General features: G+C 39.6%; 1 protein-coding gene across 50 annotated transcripts in view; it reads left to right on the top strand.

The window, feature by feature from the left end:
• rims2a (regulating synaptic membrane exocytosis 2a) overlaps positions 1–25,020 on the top strand; it is a 196,227-nt gene that overhangs the window by 125,520 nt on the left and 45,687 nt on the right. For 23 of the 50 annotated variants that reach the window (XM_074683225.1, XM_074683252.1, XM_074683217.1 and 20 more), the window contains 6 exons: positions 1,823–1,961; positions 2,370–2,471; positions 6,997–7,113; positions 10,036–10,221; positions 12,940–13,046; positions 23,384–23,416. In XM_074683225.1, the coding sequence (XP_074539326.1) occupies positions 1,823–1,961; positions 2,370–2,471; positions 6,997–7,113; positions 10,036–10,221; positions 12,940–13,046; positions 23,384–23,416 (684 nt within the window). The remainder of the gene's footprint in view (positions 1–1,822; positions 1,962–2,369; positions 2,472–6,996; positions 7,114–10,035; positions 10,222–12,939; positions 13,047–23,383; positions 23,417–25,020) is intronic. The other 27 variants (XM_074683238.1, XM_074683220.1, XM_074683214.1 and 24 more) reach the window with 15 other exon arrangements.

The raw sequence follows: 25,020 nt of genomic DNA, 5'->3' as shown, positions 1-25,020 counted from the left end.
AAAATACATTAGTGTAATCTTCTGTCTTTATTTATTCTTTATTCTGTGTTTGGATCTCCATTAGCTTCCACAAAGTAGTTTCTAGCCTTCCTGTGGTCCACACTACTCTGTTGTTGTTGTTGTTGTTGTTCTCGTCCTGTTGTTTTCTGTTTATGCACTTATATAGCTGAAGTAAGATCAAATTATTAGTAGTCTCCTACGCTATGCTTAATTGGCTGTACTCATGCATGGTGCAGCATATCAGAAGAGACAATCTATGTTTCATTTGGCTCTATGTTACCGTGTAGAGCTGCTACAGAAAAGTTTTTTACTTTAAATATTGAAATCGCACTCTTTTTTGGAAGATCTTTTTCTGCACCTTATTCACACAAGTTACTTTTCCTATAGCCGTTACTTTATGAATCACATAAACCAGGTGTGGAGCTACTCTGTATTCACTCTAACTTGATATTTATTTCACTCAATTATACTTTGTTATTTTTTAAGGAGTCCTGTTTTTTGTTGTTGTTATTGTTTAAGTACTCTGTTTTTTCCCCACTCTGTCTTAAATGTTACTTATATCTGTGATGCTGCAATGACCAAATACCCCCTTCACGATTAACACAGTTTTTTTTTTCACTTTAATAGAATATGTAATAACAAATTACATGAAGTAGGGATCTACCGACCCAACTTTCCTGGTTCCGATTCTGACACCCTGGGCTTTGGAATTGACCGATACCGATACTGATCAGATACCGGTGTTGAATAATAACCTGCATACTCTACTGTGAGATAAGACTGGTAATGTTTTAGGTAAAAAGCAAAAAATGAGTAGATGAAATTATTATACCATGAAATATTTAAATATTTACCATAAAAAATAATTCTTCAGAATGTACACAAGCTCTTTTCAATTACAAACTTTTATACCCTGTAGACTGGTAATGCAGCAAAAAACAAGGCAAGAGCATCAGAGGCAACATTTCAATCAAGTAGCAAAGAGCGCTGGGAAAAAGACAAAATCGGCACCACGGATCTCTTCCCACTCATACCGATCGATACTACTGATCAGTATTGAAGCATCCCTAGTGTAAAGATTAAGTGTATCAGTAAATGACGATAGTTTGAATTCTAAAATCTGAGTAGTTTGTTTGGAACAGCCTCACAGATCCTTATAGTTCAATGTTTCAAGCTGCTAGTTTCTGTCAAAATGAAAACATGATATATCAATCTATCCAACTTCTTCACGTGAAACTCTCCATTTCTCTATCATTACCTTCAATTTTCCTACCTTTTTAGAAATCTAATTCATGGTTTTCTTTAACTCATTTTAATGTGCTTTACACTCGATTGAATATCAATCAGCTTTAATGGTGCTAAGCATTGACCTTAACTGTAGCTGAGCCACGTCTGATTACAGGTTAATGAACTCTTTCGAGTTCAGTGGACTAATCAGTCTTGCAAAGAAAAGTCATTATATAATTTCAGATTTTCAAAGGTTGTTTTCATGTTTAATGTACAACGTAAAGACAGCAGTACAGATGTTAAGAGAGTCAGCTTAATAGGATTTATAAGTTTTGTTGCAGTTAAGTAATCAGTCTAACTAAAAAAGCTCAGTCTGTTCCTTCTCTGATGAGTTAAGTTAAATTTGATTTGTGACATGCTGTCTTTATTTTCATTTCTGTTCCAGGTTTTTATTTGTCACCCTCTGAAAGATATGGGGAGCTCACAGGGTGTTATGTTTGTACAAAAAAAAAAAAAGAAAATGTGCACCACTGCAGAGTTTTTGGAGATATATTTATGCAGAACCATCCCTCTCTGTCTGCTCTTCTCTTCACAGACTACCGGCCAAATGGCAGAGACTTCCAGAGCTCCACGTTGTCGGTCCCTGAGCAGGTGATGTCCTCTAATCACTGTTCTCGGTCGGCTGATATCAATCGAGCGCGGTCGCGCTCTCCCAGTGTTCCCCCTCCCTCCAGGTAACTAAAGCTCGGCTCTCTGCTGGGCTGACCTCCAGCACAATGTTTCCTTTTTGTTCCTGACATGGATGTACTTTCTACCCTATTAACATCTTTTACTAACAAACTTACTCTTGTTGGTTGATGCCTTAATCCTGATATACAGAGGCTAACACATGCTTGATTAACTTAGCTAAACCAAAAGCTACTGCACATTACTCTAGAAAATAAGCATTTAAACTCTGTCACTCATATGTTTGTAGTGTGAGGAGCTGCTGTCCTTAAAGCCAAATATCAGATCCCCTATGTGGGATATATTCTCTCTTGTGGGTTAGTTTAAATGCCTCACGTGCACATCGAGGCGCCCCAGTGGAAGTGTGTGGTGTGAGAAGTGCAAAGGGGGTGATTCAGTCCGCTTCTGTTACACAGCAGAAGTCTGGACCCAGCCTTTGACCTTAGGCCTTCTCAGTACAGCTCCTCCACTAGAGTGGACCGTCACAGTGTGTCTGAAGATAACTACTCACCTGACAGGTACACACACACACTCCCGCTTCAGCTTGTGTGCAGTAGATGCATGTACATGCACTGGCATGCATGAAGAAATGCTGACACGCACAAGCGGGGGCTGATGAGGTGTAGACGTACAGGGAGGTTTTATGCATGCATACCTGTATGCATGATGCTGTCTGCTTTGAACTCTTTGGGACTTCTGTCGGGGCTTACTGGTATTCCTGCTTTCAGGGAGCAACTTTTTCCAATCTCTATGAGAGATAACTTTAACCTGATCCAATGTTGAGAAATATCCTCTTCTTCTGACTCCCTCAGTCATGTGCACTCAGCACAGCAGCGCTCCAAACCTCTTTAAGAAGAATGGCAGAGCCACATTCAGTACAAACTAAGTGTTAAAATATGGAGCCAGTGCTGTTTGTGCCAGGGGCGGCGTCATGGGGGGCCCCACCCACTTTCTGGCAGGCCACCTCAGACTTTTCATTGAATTTTTTAAGTACTATTATTGATCTTTTTTTTTTTATTCAGTTTTAGGGGGAAAAAAAATAAAACTTTACGCTCAGTTAGTTATTGTTTAAAGCCCTGTTTTAGTAAAATGAGCCAAGTTTGACAATCTTTCAAACTGTTGGTTCATTCAGCCTTATGTTATACCAATAGGACTAGAGAAAGATTTTGGGAAAGGCTGCAGTCTTTTATTTAACTTTGGTTAATGTTGCTGCTCTTACAGCCTGAAACACATGGAAAGCTGAGGCGTTGGAGCACTACTTTTTGGCTGATACCATTAAGAGCCACTGATGCACTTGAGTTTTATCAAGTGTTAAAGGATCAAAAAGCAACCAAATCTGCTTTTAAACGTACATAGTAACAGTATCTGTAGTTATTTACTAACTTCTGTGATTTAAGGCCCACCCCGAATTGGTTTGGCCCACCCAAAATTGAAATCCTGGCTCCGTCCCTGGCTTATGCTGCATGCGGTGTAAGTATTTGCATGTAGCTTACTTTCTTTAAGGAGGAGGAGGAGGTGGTCAAGGGGAAGTGGTCAGTTATCCTCCATCAGCACTTATTTTTGTGAGGGTTGGAAAATGTTGCTCCAAGAGTCCAATCATAGCCTTGGCACTGCCAGGCTGCAGCTACTTTTCCCTGTCCAATTAACTTTATTTGATATTCTGAGCCTTGGCCTAAATCAGTGTCAGACGCAGAAAATGCACTTATCTAAATTGTCTGGGACAGTGCTCACTTGAATGTATTTCCTCTGCTTTAATTAACAGTGTCCTGTTATTTATTGAAAACAGCTGAAAATGACACGGGGAATAAGTCACAGTAAATCTAACGTTGTCTTTGAAAAACAGCATTGATTAAAAAGAGAAGAAACAGCCAGTTGAATTTGTAAAGCATTTTCTGAGGCTGGTGTTTGATTTTTCAGTACTTGCGTCATTTTCGCTGTATTTTCTTAGGGCTCTGAATCTGTTAGAAATGTCTGTGAGGAAGTGAAATCCTGTGAAGTATGCTTGGTGTAACTTTTTGATCATCCAGGAGAAGAAACATCCAGAGGGTTTAGGTGTTTGGACCATACACTGTCCAGACTCTTCCGTCCTCCATGACTCTGCTGCAGTGTTCAGTGAACCACTTTCATCTGTCCATGTGCTGAAGCTGAGAGAGACATCTCACCAGTTTCTCACCCTCCCTTATCCTCCTATCCGCCTGTTTTTTTCTCTCTTTGAAACTGTTACATCAACCTTTCCTATGAGCTTTCTCTTTCTCTTCACATCCTGCTTCTTTGAGAAATCTCTGGCTGTCTCCCCTCTGTTTTCTCACCCCTCCATCTGTCTGCCTCGTTTCTCCCTTGCTCCTCTCCTCCTCCTCGTCTTCCTCGACTTCTTCTTTGGTGCCATCTCAGATCCATCTCTTCTCTCCTTCTTCCATGTGGTTGCAGCCATTTTCTTACCCTACCTCGTACCAGACATACTCAGCCTAGTGATGATCCTCAAGAGGACTCAAGGTAGAACTCTGACTCAGAGAGCATGAAGCCCACCCTTAAAAATACACGTTCAAACCCACAATCCTCTGTTATCTATGAGGAAATCTTTCATTTGGGCGAAGAACACATGTATGGGGCGCCAATTGTGAAGTTGCACACTCTACAAATAATATTTCTCCACATTTAGCTCTGCAACAGCACTTTTTATATAGATTTAGAAAAATATTTGTGAAATATATTTGTCAAATGTTATATGTAAATGTTGAATGTTTTATCTTAATGTTAAATAAATAAATATCCTAATTCTAAATATTTAGCTATGTGTCTAAAAATTTAGTTTTCAATCTAAAGTATTTAGCTGAGATTTTCAAATATTTGCTAAGGTTTATAAATATTAAGTCAAGATTTCTAAATCTTAAGCAAAGTTTTCTTAATATTTAGCCAATATGCAAATTCACACTCCCGCCCTCCAGAAGCTCCACAGTAGAAGTTGGAGGTAGTGATCCAGCCAAGCAGAATGTTGAAAAAGTCAAGCACAGTCAGCTTTATCAGCCATTAAGAACAAAATTTACAGAGTGTTGTGATTGCAGTTGGGCTTGACATTCTCAAATCCAGCTCAGCTGGATCGCTCAAACTTTGATTTTGGTGCTATCAGCAGGCAGGAATGTAGATTTACATACTTGCTCAGAATTTAAAAATTATAGCTTAAGATTTAGAAAACTTGACTTCATATTTAGAAATCATAGCAAATGTTTTAAAATCTTTGCTAAAGATTCAAAAATCTTGACAAAATAATTATGGAAATATTTGCTAAAAATTTAGAATGAAAACTAAATGTATAGAAATGTAGCTAAATATTTAAAATGAGAATATTTATTGACAACATTTATGGAACATTTTGTATATATATATATATATATATATATATATATATATATATATATATATATATATATATATATATATATATATATATATATATATATATATATATATATATATATATATATATATATAATATTTAAGAAATATAATCTTCAAATCGGCATAAAAAGTGAGTAAGACTTTACTTTAGAGGTCTGCAAATTTCATCATACTTAGGTAATAATTAAACAAAGTTTTTTCTTATTTCTTTGAAAGTAGCACATAACTTCTCTAAGATAATGTCCAAATATGTTGTTTCAAGTCACAATTGGTAGGTTACTGTTTTTTTTTCTCCAGTTTCTTTGAAACTTACTCCAAATTGCAAGGTAAGAAGGTGAAGAAACAAATAAACAAATTAACAAATAAATTATTTGAAATTCAATCACAACCCACCACAAAATGTTTTTAGAAGTATCCCAAAGTCTCTGCTATTTCCAGAAAGCAGGTGATAAACAGCTGCTTAGTTCTTTTATACAGAAGTTAAGTTCATTGTCTCCTCTGATAGCTACCTTTGAAATGTTCAGTGAATAATTCAGTTTCCCAATAAGCAGTCGATAGTTAGCTATTTGTTATTTAATTTCACCAAGTTCTTTAGTACCCAGTTTGTTGAATTGAAATCACATGCAAAATGATAAACCTTTATGAGTAGGCCTATAATGTTTAACATGATACAACTGAAGGCTTCAGATGTGATATTTATCAAGAGTGGGGTTGTAAATTGGCCTTACCCGATTGTGATAGACACCATGAGTACAGGCGCACTGCAAAACAGAATCTGGACAGAAGTTATATGCCAATTTTCACCAAATCCCTCATACAATTTTGGGGGTAATTTCAAAGAACTAAGAAAAAGAATTGTCTGATTATTATCTAAGTGCGATGAAATTTGTGGAGCACTAAAGTAAAGTGTTACCAAAATGTGATATTTTAGAGCTAAATGTGGAGAAACGTTATGTGTGCAACTTTACAATTGGCGCCACATACACATGGCACAGACACTTTGGCATGTTTTCTTTCACTGATGTAAATGCAAATTTCTACCTCACAACAGTCTCTCAACATTTATCCACTATTAGCTTTGCATCAAAGTCGACACTAAATGATATGGTGTGATTTTTTAGATGTACTGAACACGTTTTATTACCTTTTCATTCACAGTGTATATATTTCTTCTGCAAAATGATCAAATATATACATTAAGTGTGTCACTTTTCAGATTTACTGTGACTCTGAGCTCTGAAAGCTTCTCTATCCTGTATCAGCATTGCTTATTCTCTGTTTCATCACCCAAGTCATTTCCATTCACTCCTCTCAATGTGCTAAAAATGTGTTATCACAAGGGCCAGTGTGATCTTTTGGTGATCCAGTTTCTCTTCATCTTATTCAGCAAAGAAGTGACTGTGATATGGCAATACTGAAAATGGATAATGTGTGGTATCTGTGAAGTTTTGTCCAGCAGAGGTGGTTTCTCCTCCCAACAAGTTGATCCATTAGTTTTAAAGTGTGACGTTAACTTGAGATCTGCGGGGTCAAACAGAGCAGGTCTTCACTAAGAGTCTCCTGTTTACACCATTGCTTCTTTTGCAGGTTTTTGTGACCCTCTCCCTTCTTAAAACATGCTCACCAGTTGTGATATTTCTTTGGCAGCCGCAACCACCGCGTGTACCCGATCTGTCGGGAGGAAGCAGTCAGGTTACTGCGTTCCACTAGGATGGCCCGTGCCTATTCTGAGGGCGCCTACTCCTCCGACTTTGACTACGAGAGGTATTGACCTGCACTGCATCCGTGCAACCGGCATCTTGTGGTCTCCCAAAATTTGTCCCTGGTCTATTTTTCTTTTATCCGTGACCCATGAACGTGATGACAGAAAATGATATCCGTCTGATATCGGTTTTTGTTGAAAAGTCATCACAGCTCTGAAGTTGTTGGTGTAAAACATGAATACACAACCGCCTCCGTGTGACGAGGTTCAGAGCTTTATATGTGTTGCTGCTGTCAGCTGTTTGTATTCTGGTTGTGGAGTTTATTACTGGCCACCACCTGACTGTCTTTACCTGTTTATGTACCCATGTACCAGCAGCAGTATGTTGGTCAGTGGTGTGTGTGGTTTTTGGTGTTGTCCTCTTTTACATGCTATTTGCAGCTGCTTACTGCACACCTTTACAATGGCATCTCTGATGCATTGCTCTGGGCTGCACAGTAGCTTTGTAAATTCTGTGTCCGCCCCGTGGCTTTTTGTGTCTGGCCAGAATGGGCTGCCGGGCCTTTCTAAGCATGCTGACGCCCATCCATCTCCAGGATCCATGCCAGCATTCTGATGCACCAATAAAAAGAAAGAAGCCACATTGCTCCCAAATGCTGTAAATGACTCCACTTTTCTCCGTCTTCAATCTTCTGCCTGCTGCCATCTGGCTTTCAGTCAGGAGTAACGTGACATTTGTGCCATTTCTCTCCTCTCCAGGAGTAAAAAAGTGATGAGTCCTCAGAACCCCGCCCAAGAGCCTGAGCGACTTTATTAAAGCGCCACAGAGTTTGCCCGAGGGCCAGCTTGGCTTGACGTCAGGCCCGGTCTATAGCCTAGATACCCACTGACAACAGCCCTCATCCTCTACCCCCTTTCTGTTAGTTTGAGCTCCCAGAGCGGACAGTTGATGGGCTTCCCAGTGTTTCCCACGAGGAATATTATAAATACACTTTGAAGAGTAAAGTCAGAAGTAAGATCTGAAGTGATGTTTGAGTGATGTTTGCTCAAAACATAGGAAAAGGTTTTTCATGATCCTGATGTTTGATTCCATCCCCTCGAGTGTATTTTGTGAAAGCCTGAAATACACACTGTTAAAAACTGAACAGAAGAAAGTTTTGGTTTCACTTTTCACACAGTGGAAGTTGTACTGTACTTATATCCATCATATAACTCTTTAAGAAGGGTGTATCAGTAAAAAAAAAACAGAGTTTCATCACAAACTTTTCAACAACAATAACATCCTCTCAGAGTGAATCCTTAAACAGTGACGTTGACTATTCTTTGATTAAAAATAACAGCAGGTCATTGGCTGATGGGACTTTGTTTTGATATCTGAAAAAAAAAAAGATATCTCCTCTACTGGACAATTTTTCATAATTTAAAGGCTACTGACACTACAAGACTTTTACAATATCAACTATTAAATTTACATTTTAATGCAATTTTATGGAATCTCAAAGTTGGAATTAAAAATGAATCATAAATGTCTTTTAGTGTCTTTCAGCCTTGTTAGGAGAATCTCACACCTCTGTTTGTGTAGACACAAGCTTGTCCTTTGCACCTTAATAAGAAGAAACATTTTAATGCTTTGATTTATATTGTTTGCTTTGTAAAGAACAAAAAAGCTTGAGGGCTTGAGTTTGAGGAAGTGTCATTTACTAAATTTTTGCATATTTTCAAACAGAGTGCATGCTTTTAACACCTGTGGCCAAAGGTTGATATTTTTAATGTGTGCAGTTTGTTACAGTTGTCTTACTTTTCTCTTGTTTCACTGTGAGTTTATCCTGACCCCTGTAAACTTTCATGGATCTTCCCTTTGAGAACTCTCACCCAGCTTTCTTTTCTACAGCTTTTTAAATCAACAAGATTTGCCTTCATCTTCACTGTGCCAAAAACACTTATGATAGCTGTGCGTTTGTAGGAATGTGGTCCCTGACAATTCCATGTGATCTGTGGCCTTAGTTTTTCTCAGCTTTACAGGAACCAATCACAAAGCAGGATCACCTTAGTCTCCTTTCCAAATGACCAACACCTGTGAAATAAGCTTGGGAGAACTTTAGACTGTGCATCGATGCTAACGATAAGCCAGAAGTTGCACTATTTGCTTTTTATAAATTCCAAAATGGCAGTTGAAACTAGGGATAGGCCGATATTGATTTTTGTGGGCCGATAACGATACTGATTATTTGTAGTCAAGGAGGCTGATAATCAATATTTGAAGCTGATATTAATTTGCAGTCAAAGTGAAAATATTGGTGTCAAAGTGAAAATATTGGTGTCAAAGTGAAAATATTGGTGTCAAAGTGAAAATATTGGTGTCAAAATATTGAACAATCCAAACTCCAACACTTATCTTCATTCATATATCTTGAAGCATTAGTTTATTAAACAGCTCCTAGGCTCAGCAGCATGTTTTATAAAGTTAAATGAAAACTTTAAAAAATAAATAGCTAAAGTTTCCTACAGTAAACAAAGCTTTCTAAAATGCCAATGTAACTGCAATAACTGTAATAACTGCACTGCTGATTGGCAGTTTTTTTTATCCGCCGTCGGATTTAAAAAAAAAAGGCTGATGCCGATATACCTCAAAATGCCATATATCGGCCCCGATATTGGCCCAGCTGACAATCGGTCTATCCCTAGTTGAAACATTTCAAATGTCATGACTTAAAACTAATTGGCATCTCAATGATCTTGGTGAATATCGTACCCATTGCAAAAACCTTTAATGTGGTCAAATTTGACAACTCAAGCACAGCTGATTTTCACATTGACTTTAATTGAAAACAGTCTGAAACATGCATATCAACTGGTGTGCCGCTTGACCCCGCGTGCACTTTGACGGGTGTGCATCCCTACATACTGTCCATCCTGCCAGCATATGGTCCCTGCCCTGCCATGGCCCCACTGAGTGCCTGCTTATCTCTCAATGACCTCTGTAGGAACCACGGAGCAATGGATAGACACGAGTATCACAGCAGGTCCCGCTCTGCAGACCAGCGGCCCACTATAGAGCGCCCCACATCCCGCTCGCGCTCCACTGAACGCCCGCACGACTCTTCACTCATGAGGTCCATGCCGTCCCTGCCATCCGGGAGATCCGCCCCCCCCTCACCTGCCTTGACGAGGTGTGACCCAGATCGGAGATGCATAAGAGCTTAGCGCAAGGAGCAGACTGAAGTTTCAGTTATACATTCATTTCTGTAAGGCGTAGGTTCTCTGGAGGGAGAGATGACCCAAACTTAAGTCTTCAAGATCAATAATGGACCAGAATAAAAACATGCAGGTTTTGGGACTTAGAAATGACATCATTGTAGCGTTGGTATAATGGAACAGACTGTGAGGAGTATGAATACTGAAAGATCTGGTAGATTCAAGTTCATCTGATAATTTATAGCTTCACTACATTCATGGTTTAGACTTTTGAGCAACAGTTTATTAAAAAAGTCTTTTGTCTTTTTTCATACAGCTCCCAATTTAATATTCCCTCCTAATCCAGACATGTAGCTGCCAGCCACCAGTCGAAGGGCTTACAGGATTTACATGAGCGCAGCTTTACGTCTAAATGTTTGCATAACTGAAACTCTGTTAGACTGAACCAGTCCAGACCCCGTCCCATGAGCTCCCACCCACCCACCCAGACCTTACTAACTCTCAGAATGAACCAGAACAACATCACTATCACAACCTCCTCACTGCCCCAATACCCTGCTTTCTCACCCCGCCTTACCCACCACCCCCTCACAGCTACCCACAACCCACCTCACCACTTTCTGTTTTGTCCCCAAAAGCACTGGTGCTGTATTTTCCTCACACATGTCCCGCACAGGCACGACAGTCCGACACCGTAGACAGAGTGCTGTCTCCTTTTTATTTGGAACATTCTGCTCATACGCTTGCGTGAGTATAGCAGCAATGGACCAACATTTTACTTTGACTTCATTACTAACCATCGGTGCCGTTTATCCTGTGATGGCATTCTCTTTTTGTGTTCTTTATTTTACCTTCTTTTGTCTTGCTTTGAAGCCTTTTGGGGACAGTCTGAACGCATGGTCGCACTGGTCTGCTGTATCTGCATTGAACTCTTCTCTCCTTGCAGCTTGATGAGTCGACTATACATGCGATTCACACCTGGCATCTTTTATTGCAGCTACGGTTGACGTATCCCTCCACACCCATGCCATGTGCCAAACATCTTTGCTTATTACACTGGTTTTATACACTGAGAAACAGATTTTTGTATTCAAGTTTAGATTTTTAGTCAAGTAATAAGTAAGTTGAGTAGCAGCTTGATTTTGTTTCTAATAGCAGCTGTAGTTCATTATTTGTTGAACTAGATAAATGAATCCACTTTATTCATATGCATTTAAGGATGGAATTAGATTACACTGGGGAGCAAGTTGAAAAAAAACTTTTTGTTGAGTTAGATTTTTATGCCGATTAAAACTAAAATTGGCTGATTTCAAAATTGCAGTCAGTTTTTTTTTAGCACGTCAATTTTTTTTCTCCACAGCTTATCCTCCAGATCAGCAAAATTCCACTGATTCGCTGTAGAAAGACTAGGGATAGGTACTGAATAAGGTACTTTTATAGGTACTGACCAAATTCCACCTGTAGTATTAAGTACTGATTCACGTAAAATCAAAATGTACCATGTTTAGGTATCTAAACACATCCTTGTGACTGTGAGGGAGTAGAAGAGTAGGTGATTTTCCATGCTGGACATGAACACAGCATTCCAAGGTCTGTCTTATAGAAAAAATATATTAACTGTAAAACTTTGAGATTTAAAAAAAAATAAAATATTTAATTAGTATTTATTACCACATAAACATACACAAAAGTACCAAAAATTGGTACCTTGTACCGGTACTGTTTCCCAGGTACCAGGCATTAGTACTGTATCGTTTCAAATGTGAAAGGTACCCGTCCCTAAGTAAGACTCTCCAGCTGATTACAATTGGACTCATCTACAGCTACGTGGAAACTTGTTTGTGCAGTCACAGTTGAGTCTGTGTGGTCAGTGGTGTTTGCAGCTCCCAATAGGTCAGTACTATCAGTGTCTGCAAACAGAAAGCTAGCATAGCAGGTTACTAATAGGATTTGTGCTGCTTTTTGTGGTTTTCAGTTCTATTTCGTTGTATGTTATTTTTTAGTTCTCAAAGCTTGTAACTATTCCATCTTAGCTTTTCATTTACGTAGGTCTATATTTCCTTTGTTACGGATCATGTCTGCTCCTGTAACTCCTCCAGTAGCCATATCCTTTGTAAAAACATTATAGTGTTAAATTAACATTGCAGCCATGCCTGTTTCTCTCATATTTCATTGTACCCTGATATTCAAAGAGTTTTATAAAACAAGCACATGTCTGTTGGGTAAAGTATTTTCACATTTTTCAAGAAATGGGCATCCTATAGTTCAAAAACTTGAGGTGATAGAGAAAAACTAAGATCAGTTTTGGATTCTGCACCCAAAAATGAGTCAGACCTAACTCAACAAAAATTGTGTTCCCCAGTGTTATTGACTTTAAAAATACTGTCTTTTTATCATCTGTATCTCTCTATCTGTAACTAGCAACAAAACAAGTATATACATAACTATTCTAATTCTAGAGATTCTGAGTCAGATTCCATAGATAGATTATAGATTTTTTTCAGATTTAAGTTAAAAGCTCTCATTTTTTTCATTTTAAGCATCTCAGATTAAACTGATAACAAACCCCAGTTTTGGAGTTTCGCCTCCTCTCACTGTGATCTGGGTGCAGTACGGCCAGGCCCTGCATCAGCCTCCAGATCGGGTACAGAACTGTGTCTCACTCCTCTGTCGACTTTTCTCTTGTCATGTAGGGCGCATCCTCGTAGTGGATCAGTTCAGACAAGTCCCTCCAGTACCCCCATGTCCAACAGGCGAGGACGACAACTCCCTCAGCTTCCACCCACGGGGAAAGACAGAAGTAAGTCACCTGCTTTGTTCTCTTTGTATGAAAAGGTCAAGAGGTAACGACGCGGGAGCTCAAAGCTCATCTTTGGATCAGTGTGTTTCTGTGCCGTGCCCTGCTGTGATGTGCCTCAGCTGATGGAGCTGAAGATGTGTAGTGGTTGTAGCTGTTTGCTGACTCACAGAGAGGAGGGCTGTGTTTGCTGATTAAATCTGTTAGAGTCTTTAGATATTCACCTTTCTTTTGTTTTATTAGTGTTCGATTTTATCATTCAAATGTAACTCCTGTGCTTGGTTCCTTTTCCATTTCTCTCTCAGAAGATGGAGACGAAGGAACAGAGCCTTGTGAAGGTCTGTACCTGGATGTGTGGGTTTGGTTTTTCAGAGGGGTTGCTGGTTGATCAGCACCCCACTCTGATGGCCTAAACCCGGCCGGTAACAGCAGGTGTCTGGGTTCACGAGGGGCGAGACCTGCTCTGTGAAACCTCCCTCTGTTGTGGCTGTGTTGAAGTTGTCCTGTGCCCTCGTGCTATACCCACCTTAGCCTGTGTGGATCCCACTATTGATTCTTCCAGTGTTGTTTTCAGACGTATCCTCCCTGTTTCTCTGAGTCGTACTCACTTTGTTGTAGCTACTTGTGCCACTGAGATACCTCACCAAAGGGAATACAGAGCTTTACTTCCTGTATCTATTAAACAGGGTAAGCTTGAGGCTTTGAGCTCTGATTAAGGCACAACAGTTTGAACTCTTCACATCCTCACATCTACAAAGTCACATTTGTTCCTCAGCTCTGCTTTGACAATGTTTCGCGACTGTTGGTGTGCATCATAAGGACTGCGATGAAAGCGGTGATTATTTCGACCGTGTCTCAGAATCAAACGCAGCCAGAGAAACAAAGACTGTGGAGATAATGGCTGGGACAGAGGAAGAAAGAGGGCAAAAGACTCCAGCTCTTCTGGAGAACTTGTCAAAGCTCTCCCAGAACCATTTCATCATTGCCAGTCCATGAGGGCTTTCCCTGTCTTCTGTATAGCTGCCAACAGCCTCTCTGTCTCCCTCCCTGTCTCCCCCTCTCTTCTTTGCTCTTTCTCCTGCACCTCTCTGTGTTTGTCTCATCTTTTAACACTAGAAGTCCCACAGCCCAGCCATTTGGCTTTTCTACCTTCCATGCCCAAGGGGCAGCCAAGTGGCTGGATTAGTCTGGAATCAACATCTCTACTTTAGGTGTGAACAGCCATCGGATCACCATTGTTTTGTAAATGAGGCAATTACTGTCTCCTGAACTACTGAAAAAGGGAAAGATGTTGCTATGCCTTCACCTGAATAAACCAATGTGTTGTAATGTAATGAGAGAGAGGTAGAGGTTTACAACTAGTATAAAATGTTAATGACTTCATTTTATGTTCAACAAGCTATAATTACTCCACTTTTGTGATCACGACAGAAAGTTATTTTCCCCTCCCTTCTCAGTATGAGGTCAACACAGTTTATGAATTTCATTTCTTGCTGAGATTTATTGCTGATGCACAGGTTGAGTAAAGAAACTATCATGGGCCGTGAGTGAGCTTTTTATCCACCTCGGGTCCCCAGTTTAGCCATCGGTACCAGCCACACCCACCCTTCCACCTTACATCCAGCTGGCCTGCTTTTACATTTTCCATCCATCTTTCTAACTATTTCTTTTCTTATTCTATTGTTTTTACCAGGATTTTCTGTGTTTCTCAGGAGTAAATGTCAAATGTGGGTAGATGAAGATAAACTTTATCCAGGCTACTCAAAGCACCCCATGTCAACTTTGCATGCTTGAGACTCAACTCTCTGTCATAGTTAAAAAAAACACTGGATCATTTTCTTTTAATATGCGTGTGTGTGTGTGTGTGTGTGTGTGTGTGTGTGTGTGTGTGTGTGTGTGTGTGTGTGTGCATTTGTGAAATGTGAACCAACAGTTATACAAGCAAATATATTGTCAAAAAAAAAAATAGCAGCCATGCAAACAGTGGACCTGAAGGGAGCTTGTGACAGAGGCAGTCAGTTCAGTTTAGGTTTCTTTTATGTAGCAGCTTACAGTGTTCACAGTCGCACAGAAGGCTGTACACACATAAACAAAGTTCTATCAAGAAGAATATAGAGATAGTATAGCTATAAAAAAAAACTTCAAAATAAATATTGTAAACTTAAACTAAACAGTCAACAGCTGTTTTGGACAGGGGAACTTTAATACGGGTTATGGAAGAAATATTTTTTCTAATTATATCAGAGATATTTACAGCTACACTTGCCTCACACTCCCAACAGCCCGATGCAAAAAGTTTCAGTAGATGTTGGAAGCTTCCAGGCTCTTTTCAGGCACACCCCTCCCCCCTGATCATGTATCACGTCTGTGGACTGCCAATCTGTCAGGTAAGGGCTGCATTTGCAAAACAATGGTGGCTAATTGAAGGCCGTTCAGTTGTACGTTCTAACTGAGCAGCCATTTGGCTGTCCTCTGGGCATGGCAGCAGGGGTAAGAAAACCCTGGGACTTCTAGTGTTAATCACTCTGAAGCTCTCTGTCTCCTCTTTGTGCTGCCTCTCTCAGTTTATCTTATCTGACTTCTCTCCTCCTCCTCCTTTCTTTCTTAATATGTGCACCTCTTTCTCCCTCTGCTGTACCTGTCATGCTATTGGCAGTCAGTGGGCAGTGGGGGAGGTATCGATCTGACCCTCTGCTGTACCTCCCACAGGGCTGTGTAGCTCCCTGTGCTTATGTAATGCAAACTGTGTAACTTTGTGACTGTAGCTTCAAATCTATATCATAGCTAATCACTGATTAGAGTAAAAAGCAGATGAACTGACACTTATTCTGATTCATGAATCAGATGGCTCATACCTCCTGCTTTCACACACCTAACAGTTTTTTATGTTATCTGTTTATGTGCGACAATACCTAAGAGTGGACAGGAAAGGAGCTGAAGCCACCTGAATCCCAAAATGGTCGCCCAGGTGTGTGTGGCAGTGTGTGTTTTTCCTTTTTCTTGCAGCATGTGCTGCTTTTAATTCAGGAAGAAGCATTAACCCTTTAAGCCCAGGCCTCTTTTTTTTAGTCTCTGCTACAAAAATGACACCCCCCCAAAAAAAGGTTATATATCTGCATCTACAAGGACTATTCAAATCATTTTGGTGTCATAATAAAAGTAACACTTGTGAAATTTGTTGAGAGGTCACAGTATTGGTAGTTGAGTCACTGGCTCTCAGAGTAAACAGTGCTTCGTTTTATGCCTTTTGTCCCCAGATTGGGAGATCCAAGAGTTTAAAGGGTTTATTAGGAGTTATAAACAGGATTCCAGTTTTACTCAAGATAAAAACAAGTAAAAAATGAAAGAAAAGTCCATCAAAATATGTGACTTCTTCTTTTTAAACAAAGATATAGTGCAGTGAAGGCTCAGTACATTCATCCTCAGGCTTGAATGAAGCAGCCAGACTGCTGGCAGAAACTAGTGCCCCACAGTTTCCACTTCCTACCTCCCATCTGTTGGTGTGTTTCTGTCCTTTGACTGTGTGGTGCTATTACACATCACTATTTTAACTGACTGACTCAGTGAACACTCAGCATAAGGTCCAGATAAAGCCACACTTGTTCTAACAATAATAATCTGTCATGATTGAGAACAGAGTGATATTCTGCTGGGAACTTACTGCTATTACAGAGTTGTGTGTTTGGGGCCTTTTTGTGCTGTGGCTGTTGTTAGCATGTAGCATGAGTTGCCATGCTAAGCTGATGTATAGTAAAAGTGTAAGAGTGTGAACATTTCATGAGCCTCCATATATCTTTATAGCTGCAGCAGACTTGGATGAAAAACCTCAAGGCGCCCCGGTTAATGGGAGGAAAGGCAAGTTCTCTGAACGGTGTGACGGTGTGAGTTTGCTGTGTGGCTGCTCTCACTCAACTCAACTGTGTGACTTAGCATCTGTGACTCTGCTACTCAGGGTGACTCTTCATTTTTACACTCACACACACTGAGAAAGTCCTTTAATCCCTATTTTCACATTTCATCCTTTATCAAGACTGAGTGACACTATTCTCTCTCACTATTGAGTTGATTAAATCAGAGACTTGTGTTTGGTTGAAGCTGATTGAAATACATCGAGTTGACTTTTGTGATTTGGTCTTGTTTGTCCCTCTCAGGCTCCAGTACAACCCTGTCAGTGATTTGTATTATCAGGGTTTTATTCAGGCCAGCTCCACAAGACACAGTTAAACATTTTCACTATGTAAATGATAAGTTGTGTTTATTAGACACAGATTACTGAACCTATTCTTAGTTAACAAGTTTACGACCAGTGTAAGCAAAACCAGAACACCATGAAAAAAACCCAAAAACATTATTTAGTCTTATCAGTCCAAATAGTCCAGCTTCCTCCTAATCTTGTGCATTTCAGATGGCTGTAGACACACTGCAGTATTATCTTGTTGATTTTAGAATCACAAGTTGTTACCTCTGCTGGCCAGCAGGTGGCACTAATTCATTTTATTTGATAAGGAGCTGTCCTTGACTTTAGTGCTGAAAATGAAACAAGTTCCAGATTCTCACCATCACTTCAGTGAATATGAATAATGTTTTTAATTATCTCACAATTAAGTAAGACTTTAAAATGAATACACCCTGCATATTTAAAAGTAACTTTCTTTAAACTTTTCCATTGATTTTTAAAAGTCCTGTGACTTAAAAAAAAAAAAAATGCGTTTGTGTGTTTGTACACATATGTGTGTGTATCTGACCTCAGAAGTGACATGGGAGGACCAGCAGCGAGGGGTGAACGGCTCTGATCCTGATGGAGGGACACACCCCTCCCTCACAGGTTGGTTGGTTGTTGGTTGGTTGGTCTGGATGTAGACTTTTGACACTTAAAAGGGCAGATTTCACTTTGGTAGAGCATCAGACTTTTTTTTTAACATTCATGCATATGAGTCCATGAACAGTAAGCAGCACAATTATTTTGATCCGACACCTTCATCACAGCAAAAAGAAAAGGCTATACCGCCACCTAATGGTCAGCTCTGTTACAAGATATGACACCAATTAAATAATCAAGTCTCTTGTCAGCAATCAGTCACCAAATCTTTCTTTGATTTATTTTTAAAAGCACTAAATCTGCTCACTTTTGTTTTAATGTAAATTAAGAATTTAACTGCAGACATTTTTTTTAACCTGGATGCAAACAAGCTATTTTTTTTTTAAATCAACAAATGGTAAATCAACAAAATTAAAGCCCCAAAACAGACTCTATTATTAATTATTAGACTTAATTTTTTTTCCAATGTCAATTTTTGAAGTATTTTTTCTTATTTATTTATAAAATTATCTGAATTTAATTTTTCTCTTAGCTGTACTGTAACAAAGTGAACAGTCCTTAAGGAGCTGATCTGCCGCTCTGTCTCTTCCTCTTTGACTTGGATTGCAGTGCAGCGTGAAGCTGATGTTTCTGAAAGTTTTCTGTTCCCTTAAAAAGTTGGAAAACTGATTTCTACACTAAACTTAACAATCTCATTTTCCTCACTGTCAAAACTCCAACAAATTAAACATATTGTAGTTAAGTGTGGTGGGAAGTTGTGATCTGCTCATGATTAGCAGGAGAACATGAGGTGTGTTGCTAAGGTACTGGCTCTGGTCGAGTCTTAAGGTTCAGCTGGAAATAGCTTCATTTGCTTCCATGGTAACATTCTTTAGTTCCTCCACAATTAGGCCTCGTTAAAGTTTACCTCTTACATGATGTTATACAAACAGGCTTTATTGAGCTGCTTCGTCTTAAGATGCTTATTCAAAACGCCACAAGCAGCTGTGTATCTAACGCTGTGTGGCCTACTTAACGGACATGGTAACTCATTTGTGTTACATATATATAATTAGTGGCAGTGTGTCACGAAGGCTTTGTGCTCACACTACCTGCGCTGTATCTTGTAGTTAAGCTTGCTGACTTCTCTATATGTAACATACTGTGAAGTGTTGTGGGCTGAGGATGTGGGCCGTGTGGATCTCTTGATGGTTTGCTCAGAATTAGAGGTGTCAGTGAGGCCTGAGGCTTAAACTGCTGTAAAACTTCAGCAAGTCAATCTCTGACTGCCTGCGACTCCACCTCCACCTCCACCTCCACCTTCACCTCTTTGTATTTTAAGTTCTCAGAAAACTCTCCAGCTCTCTCTTCTGCTGATGTTTCTGCAAAGTTCAGTTTCCACCTGTTAGTGTTTTCCTGCAGAGGCTGACTGAGCATGCTCTGCTTTCTAGGCCTGATCATGTTCATGTTATTTTCACACTGTTAGCTGTCTCAAGGATTTTAAACAAAACTCCACTATCACCCTCTTGTGTTAGGCAGTTACTCTGTCCTATCTGTAACCCTGTACTCACATGATAAACAACATATCTCTGGATCTAAAACAACAATCAGTCAGAATCTGTCTTTTCAAAAACATCCATTAATGGCAAGCTATAATAACAAATACTTGGGTGGGAAAAACACACCTGCCCCCTCCTCCGTGTCCTAACAGGAAAACCAAGGCAGGGAGAGCAGAAGCAAAGATCCCAGGGTACATTGGACACTGATGAAATAAGGCTCAGTATAACAGGAGGAGTTGGAGTGGTGGTTGATTGCAAAGTGGTTTGCAGCTGAAGCAGGAAAAGAGGCAGGCTTGAGCAGTTTAAATATAACAACTCTTTGACTATTTGCCAATTGGACGCAAAGATGTAATCAGCAGGTAGAGGCTGGCGTACTGTGGACTGAGCTTGACTACATGGCTGGCTGAAACTAACCATACATTTTGTTTCAATCATTGCAACCAAAAAATTTAAAGAAACAGACTAAATGTGTGACCAACACCAACATAGTGTAATGGTTTTATTGTTGTTGTAGGTGCTGTGTTATTTCTTAGAAGAACAAACTACTTTTTAGTTTACGGTGACAGCCCTCTGGCCTCTTTGGTTCCTCTGCCTCCTAGTGGTAGTTGGTGGTCGTGGCTGGTTAATTAGCCTGACTCAAAGCCCATGAGCCCAGGGTTTCTGGTCCCTATAAGAGCTGCTGCTTTGACTCTTTCAGTTCTCTTCTTGTGTGCATTGTTTGATTCCTTCTCTTCTTTGTCAACAACCCCTGCACGATACATTTCCTACATACCCACTCAGTTAGTTTCTGATCTAACTGATGCTTACATCAAATCTTTTCTGAGCTAGGGTTCTGGTTCTGGTAAATACAAATATTTGCGTTATTGGCTTATTGGAGTTGGTCATGAAATTGCTTTTTGGAGACGAAGCAGAAATTCTAAGCCTCTCCTCATTTCCTGTCTGCTTCAAATATTCAGGACATGGTCTATGAAGAATCGCTCCCTTGACACACATACTCTACATTACGTTCTCTACATTCTGTATCTTCTGTGATTTAAAGCTGTAATCCCATGTGGGGTGGACCAAATATTCAGAATGGCACAGTTATAAAATAAATCTTCTTTCAGCTTCATATCGGACTCAATGTACAACTTTTTTAACCTTCCAGTCTCTGGTAGCAGTAATCCACAGTGATGGCCAAAACGATCAGAACAGACAAATCTGAAAGTTCTTACCTCTTTTGTTTTGCCTCCAAATCCTGATTATTAAACATGTAAATGGTTTTGAGCGCAATTAGGGATGGATACGGAATTAGGTACTTTTATAGGTACAGACCGAATTCTATTTGTAGCACTGAGTACTGATTCACGTGAAAATTGAAAGGTACCATGTTTAGGTTCCTAAGCACATCCTTGTGACTGTGATGAAGTGAAAGAGTAGGCAATTTTCCATGCTGGGCATGAACACAGCATTGCAGGTTTATATACTGAGGAATAGATATGTTTGTTTGAAAAACTTCAAGGTTTTATTATTAAACAATTTAACATTTTTTTTACCACATAAACACACAAAAGTACTGAAAATTGATACCGTTGAGTACCGTATCGCTTTAAGTGTGAAAGGTACCCATCTCTGACCACAACAAGTATCAAATGAAGTGACCCCTTCTGTTTTTATCTACTTTTCAATTTTAATATTTAGTTTGTCCTCCTTTAGCAGCAGTTACAGCAGCAAATGTCTCTGGTTTAGTGTCAGTATTTTCTCTGAGTACTTCAACACCAATGTTGTCCCATAACTTCTGAAATTCCAGCCAAAAAGTTTTCCTTTGAGTGTTCATTAATCTGTCCACTTTATTTTGCAACTCGACCAAACCTGCTGGATAGGGTTGAGGTCTGGATTTGAGGGAGGCTAGTCCATCATTTTCAATGTTCCTTTTCATAAAGAAAATGACCTAATACTTTATTTTTTATAGTGGCTCTATTATATGGTTTAAAGGGCATAAGGATGGCTTTGTAGATATTTCATTTTTCTATTTGTTTTCCTTAGCATTTATTATTATTATTTTTATCATTTATCATTTCTTTACTGCACATATGAAAATTAAAACATGAAATGAACCATACACAATGATTTAGTAAGAGAACAAAATAAAACTGAACTAAGTAACAAACAGTAACATCAGGAAATGTGCAGGAGGGGCCAATAAAACTCGTGGCAGCTCGCCGAGTGGCCCTTCTAGAGACAAACTAATAATTTAATGAAAACAACAACCTCTTAAATAAGTGTTCTTATCATTTTGGCCACCAGTGTAAAATCATGCACAGTGTAAATATTTATCATCTGTTGTTTATTTTTTCTCGTCGCTACATCAAAAACTGTTTTTTGTATTTTACTGTAAAACTGCATCATGTAGTGTTTGAATAACTTGTCTCTTACAGACTCACTGGTTAAAAATAATACCTCATATTAACCCTTAAATAACAGAGGACTTTTCTACCCCGTATTGTTCTAGTTTTCACTTTTCCCTTCATCTTTATATATATCTGTCCTCTCCTCGTGACCTACATGATGGAGCTGGAGTAAAGGGAAAAATCACTTGCTCTCTTGATATCATTTGACTCTCTAATGAGATTGTGTTAGCTGGCACAAAGAGATGAAAGCTGCTGAGGCAGATGTCTCACATTGTCTTTTTATTCATGTGACACTTCATTATTCACCCTAATGGAGTACTAATTGAGCCAAATGCAAATTTTGTGTAAGGGGGTATGAAATGTAAGCATGATAAGGGTGGGCTTCTCTCAGCTGTCACTGTGGGTTTGTCAGGTTCAGGCTCCAGACGGCCCACAATCCTGCTCTACAGCCGTCCTGTGTGATCTACAGGGAGGTCGTACTCACTGTGTGGTATACGAGGCTGTAGAAACCGCTGATTCAGACTTCACCTGGATCTGAGCTGTGGGTCTGTGAGCTGTGGCTTGAACATGATGAAAGAAAACATTGGAGCTCGGCTAATCTTTGCAGAGAGGGGAACGGTTCCCTGAACACTTCCTGATTTTTGCTGGCTGTGCACAAGTGGAGATGAATAATACAACGAGGGAGAAAACATGTAATTGAAACCAACAGAGATGCCTGAAAGCAAGCAACTCATCGAGTAGTTGCATAATTTTTGGAGGAAGCTGCTGTAGCTGATGCCTGTGTGTGTGTGTGTTTGCGTGTGTATGCGTGTGTGAATCTCACTGTTGCTGACTCAGGTAACGTCAATATTGATTCAAGTTTCACAATTTGCGCTGAAACTTTGTGAAGTAGTCAGCTCTCTTTTGTGCTCGCTGCTCTGTGCTTTCAGTTTTTTGTGTTTTTTTTGTTTCTTTTTGTTTTTTTTTTTTGTTCATGTTATTTTTCCAGGCCGTCCTCCCACAGTAGATCCATGCAGATTCAAGTGACATCCACCTCTCCTTTTCTCCTCCTCTCTCCTCTCCCTCCTCTCCCTGCCTGTCTTCAGGGGTCCAGACTCTCTATCCGTTTGGGGACATTAACATCTCTTTACAGTTTCAGCTCTTTTTTCCTTTAAAGCACAGATCCTCACCTTCCCAGCCTTTCCTCCTTTCTGATTTCTGATAACTTAGCTCTTAGCTCGAGCTCAGCCTCTCCCAGCCTCGCACCCTCCTGCTCTGTTTTGACTTCTCACTGTGCCCATGGTGAAGTTTGTGTGTTCTTGGTGTACTCTATGATTTTGTTTATGTGTTCTGTGCTCGTTGTTTTGTCGTTGTTGTGTCGTACTGTTGTTGTGTCGTGTCCCTCCCTTCCCGACCCTCCCGACCCTTCATCCTCCTCCTCCTCTTCACTCTGACCCTTGAAACCTGGCATATTCCTGGTGCTCACGGCGATGGCGTCACCCTCCTTCCTTTCTTCCTCTTCTTCTCTGTCTCCCCCCTTACCCTTCGTGCATCCTCTCACATCCATCTTCCTCTCCTCTGTCTGTGTCTGTCCATTCTGTGATGTGATCCCAGAAGACACGGACTCACCAAGTTGGACGAACTCAGGTCTGTCCCTTCTTCTTCTTCACCTTCTTTCTGATCTGACTCTTCTTCTCTTACTCCCATTCACTCTGTACGTCTCTCTGGCTTGACCTACCCCACCCACTTCCCCTCATTCACTTTGAATGTCTTTTCTTTTCCTGCTTCGCTTGCCTCTTTTCTTTTGTGCTGTTTTTTTTTGTTTTTTAAAAGACGCTTTCAGCTTCTATGCCATCTTGCACTCTGCTCTGGACAGAATGTGTTTACAGTTCAGAGACGCATGGTCATGGTCACACAGGTCTCCAAAGCATTCATGGTGTTATTTATTACGTTAAAATACATCAGGCCTGAAACTTTCTAAACATTAACCTAAACTAGTGATGTGCCTAATATCCAAGTCATAATAAGTATACCTGAATGAATAGCAGGAGTCTTAGATTGGAGCTCATATTCAGGTCAAATGGTCAATTTTTAACACTTTCCTTTAAGGTTACTCAAGAGATACTGAAGATTCTTCTCAGAGATGTGATGGTGTAAAGCAGGGATCCATGGAGGGCCAAGAAGCAGCAGGTTTTCTTTCCAACCAAAAACTCCACCAGCTGATTTCACTGATTAGTCCCTGATCTCTGCTTGAAGGTGAGGTAATCAGTGAAATAAGCGGGTGGAGTTTTTGGTTGGAAGGAAAACCTGCAGCCTCTCGGCCTTCCATGGCACGACTTTGACATCCTTGGTGGAAAGCAAAGATACAAAGCTCTGTGTCAGTCTGTAGCCTAGATGGAGAGAAAAAGAAAAGAAAAGGTTAAAGGACTGTTGAAAAGACTGACGGACTAGTCCTTTACTTTAACAGTAACAAATACATTTCTCGTCCAAACATTTAAAGTAAAAAAAAAAAAAGCCTGAATTTCGAACAATTTTTTTGATATGACTGCTAATATTCAGGAATCAAGGTGAAGTTAAAAGTTGCACATTTTTTATTGTTTAGTATCGTATGTTTATTGATTTATTTCATACAAATAAAATACTCAAATAAAACACAATTAACATAGAAATGGATAATAATGGAACGAGAAAACTATACATGGCTGACAATAGGTCAAAGGGCAAGTAAGAAAAACAGAATTCCTTAAAAAGAAACAGACAAAAATGCATAAAAAATATAGACAAAATAATAGTTAAGATAATAAAAAATGAAATTTGAAATAAAAATTTGTGTTATTAAGGTTTTTTTCTTTTAATGGATCAAGCAACAGAGTGAGCCGCTCTAAGTTATATCTTTAATCTCAAAGCTAATGATCAATACCAAACTTAATTATTGAGATAAAGTCATTATAATGTAGATGTCCTGAGACGTCCTGACTCCATGGTGGCGTTGTAACACCAAAACTATTCAGGTTTATCAACAAAGTTAACAGATTGTGTAAATTACAGGCAGATTTTTTTTAATGTGTCTCGTAATGCAGGTTAGTTTTTGTACTGCAGGGTGAAAGATGAAGCAGAACTGTGACTTTACTTGGGCATTGTTGTTATTTTAAACCAAAAAGGCAAAAAATGAACTCAACAGAGGACAAGAGTTTTTTTTTCACTTGTTTTCTTTCACCTGCTTTCAGCTTGTACTGCTTTTTGTCGTCCCT

The sequence above is a fragment of the Halichoeres trimaculatus genome, unplaced genomic scaffold (assembly GCF_033239565.1).
Source record: "Halichoeres trimaculatus isolate MK-OKI-2021-1 unplaced genomic scaffold, fHalTri1.1 fHalTri1_scaffold_12, whole genome shotgun sequence".
NCBI lineage: Eukaryota > Metazoa > Chordata > Actinopteri > Labriformes > Labridae > Halichoeres > Halichoeres trimaculatus.
Note: the sequence above shows the minus strand (reverse complement) of the source record. Positions and strands in the feature narration are given on the sequence as shown.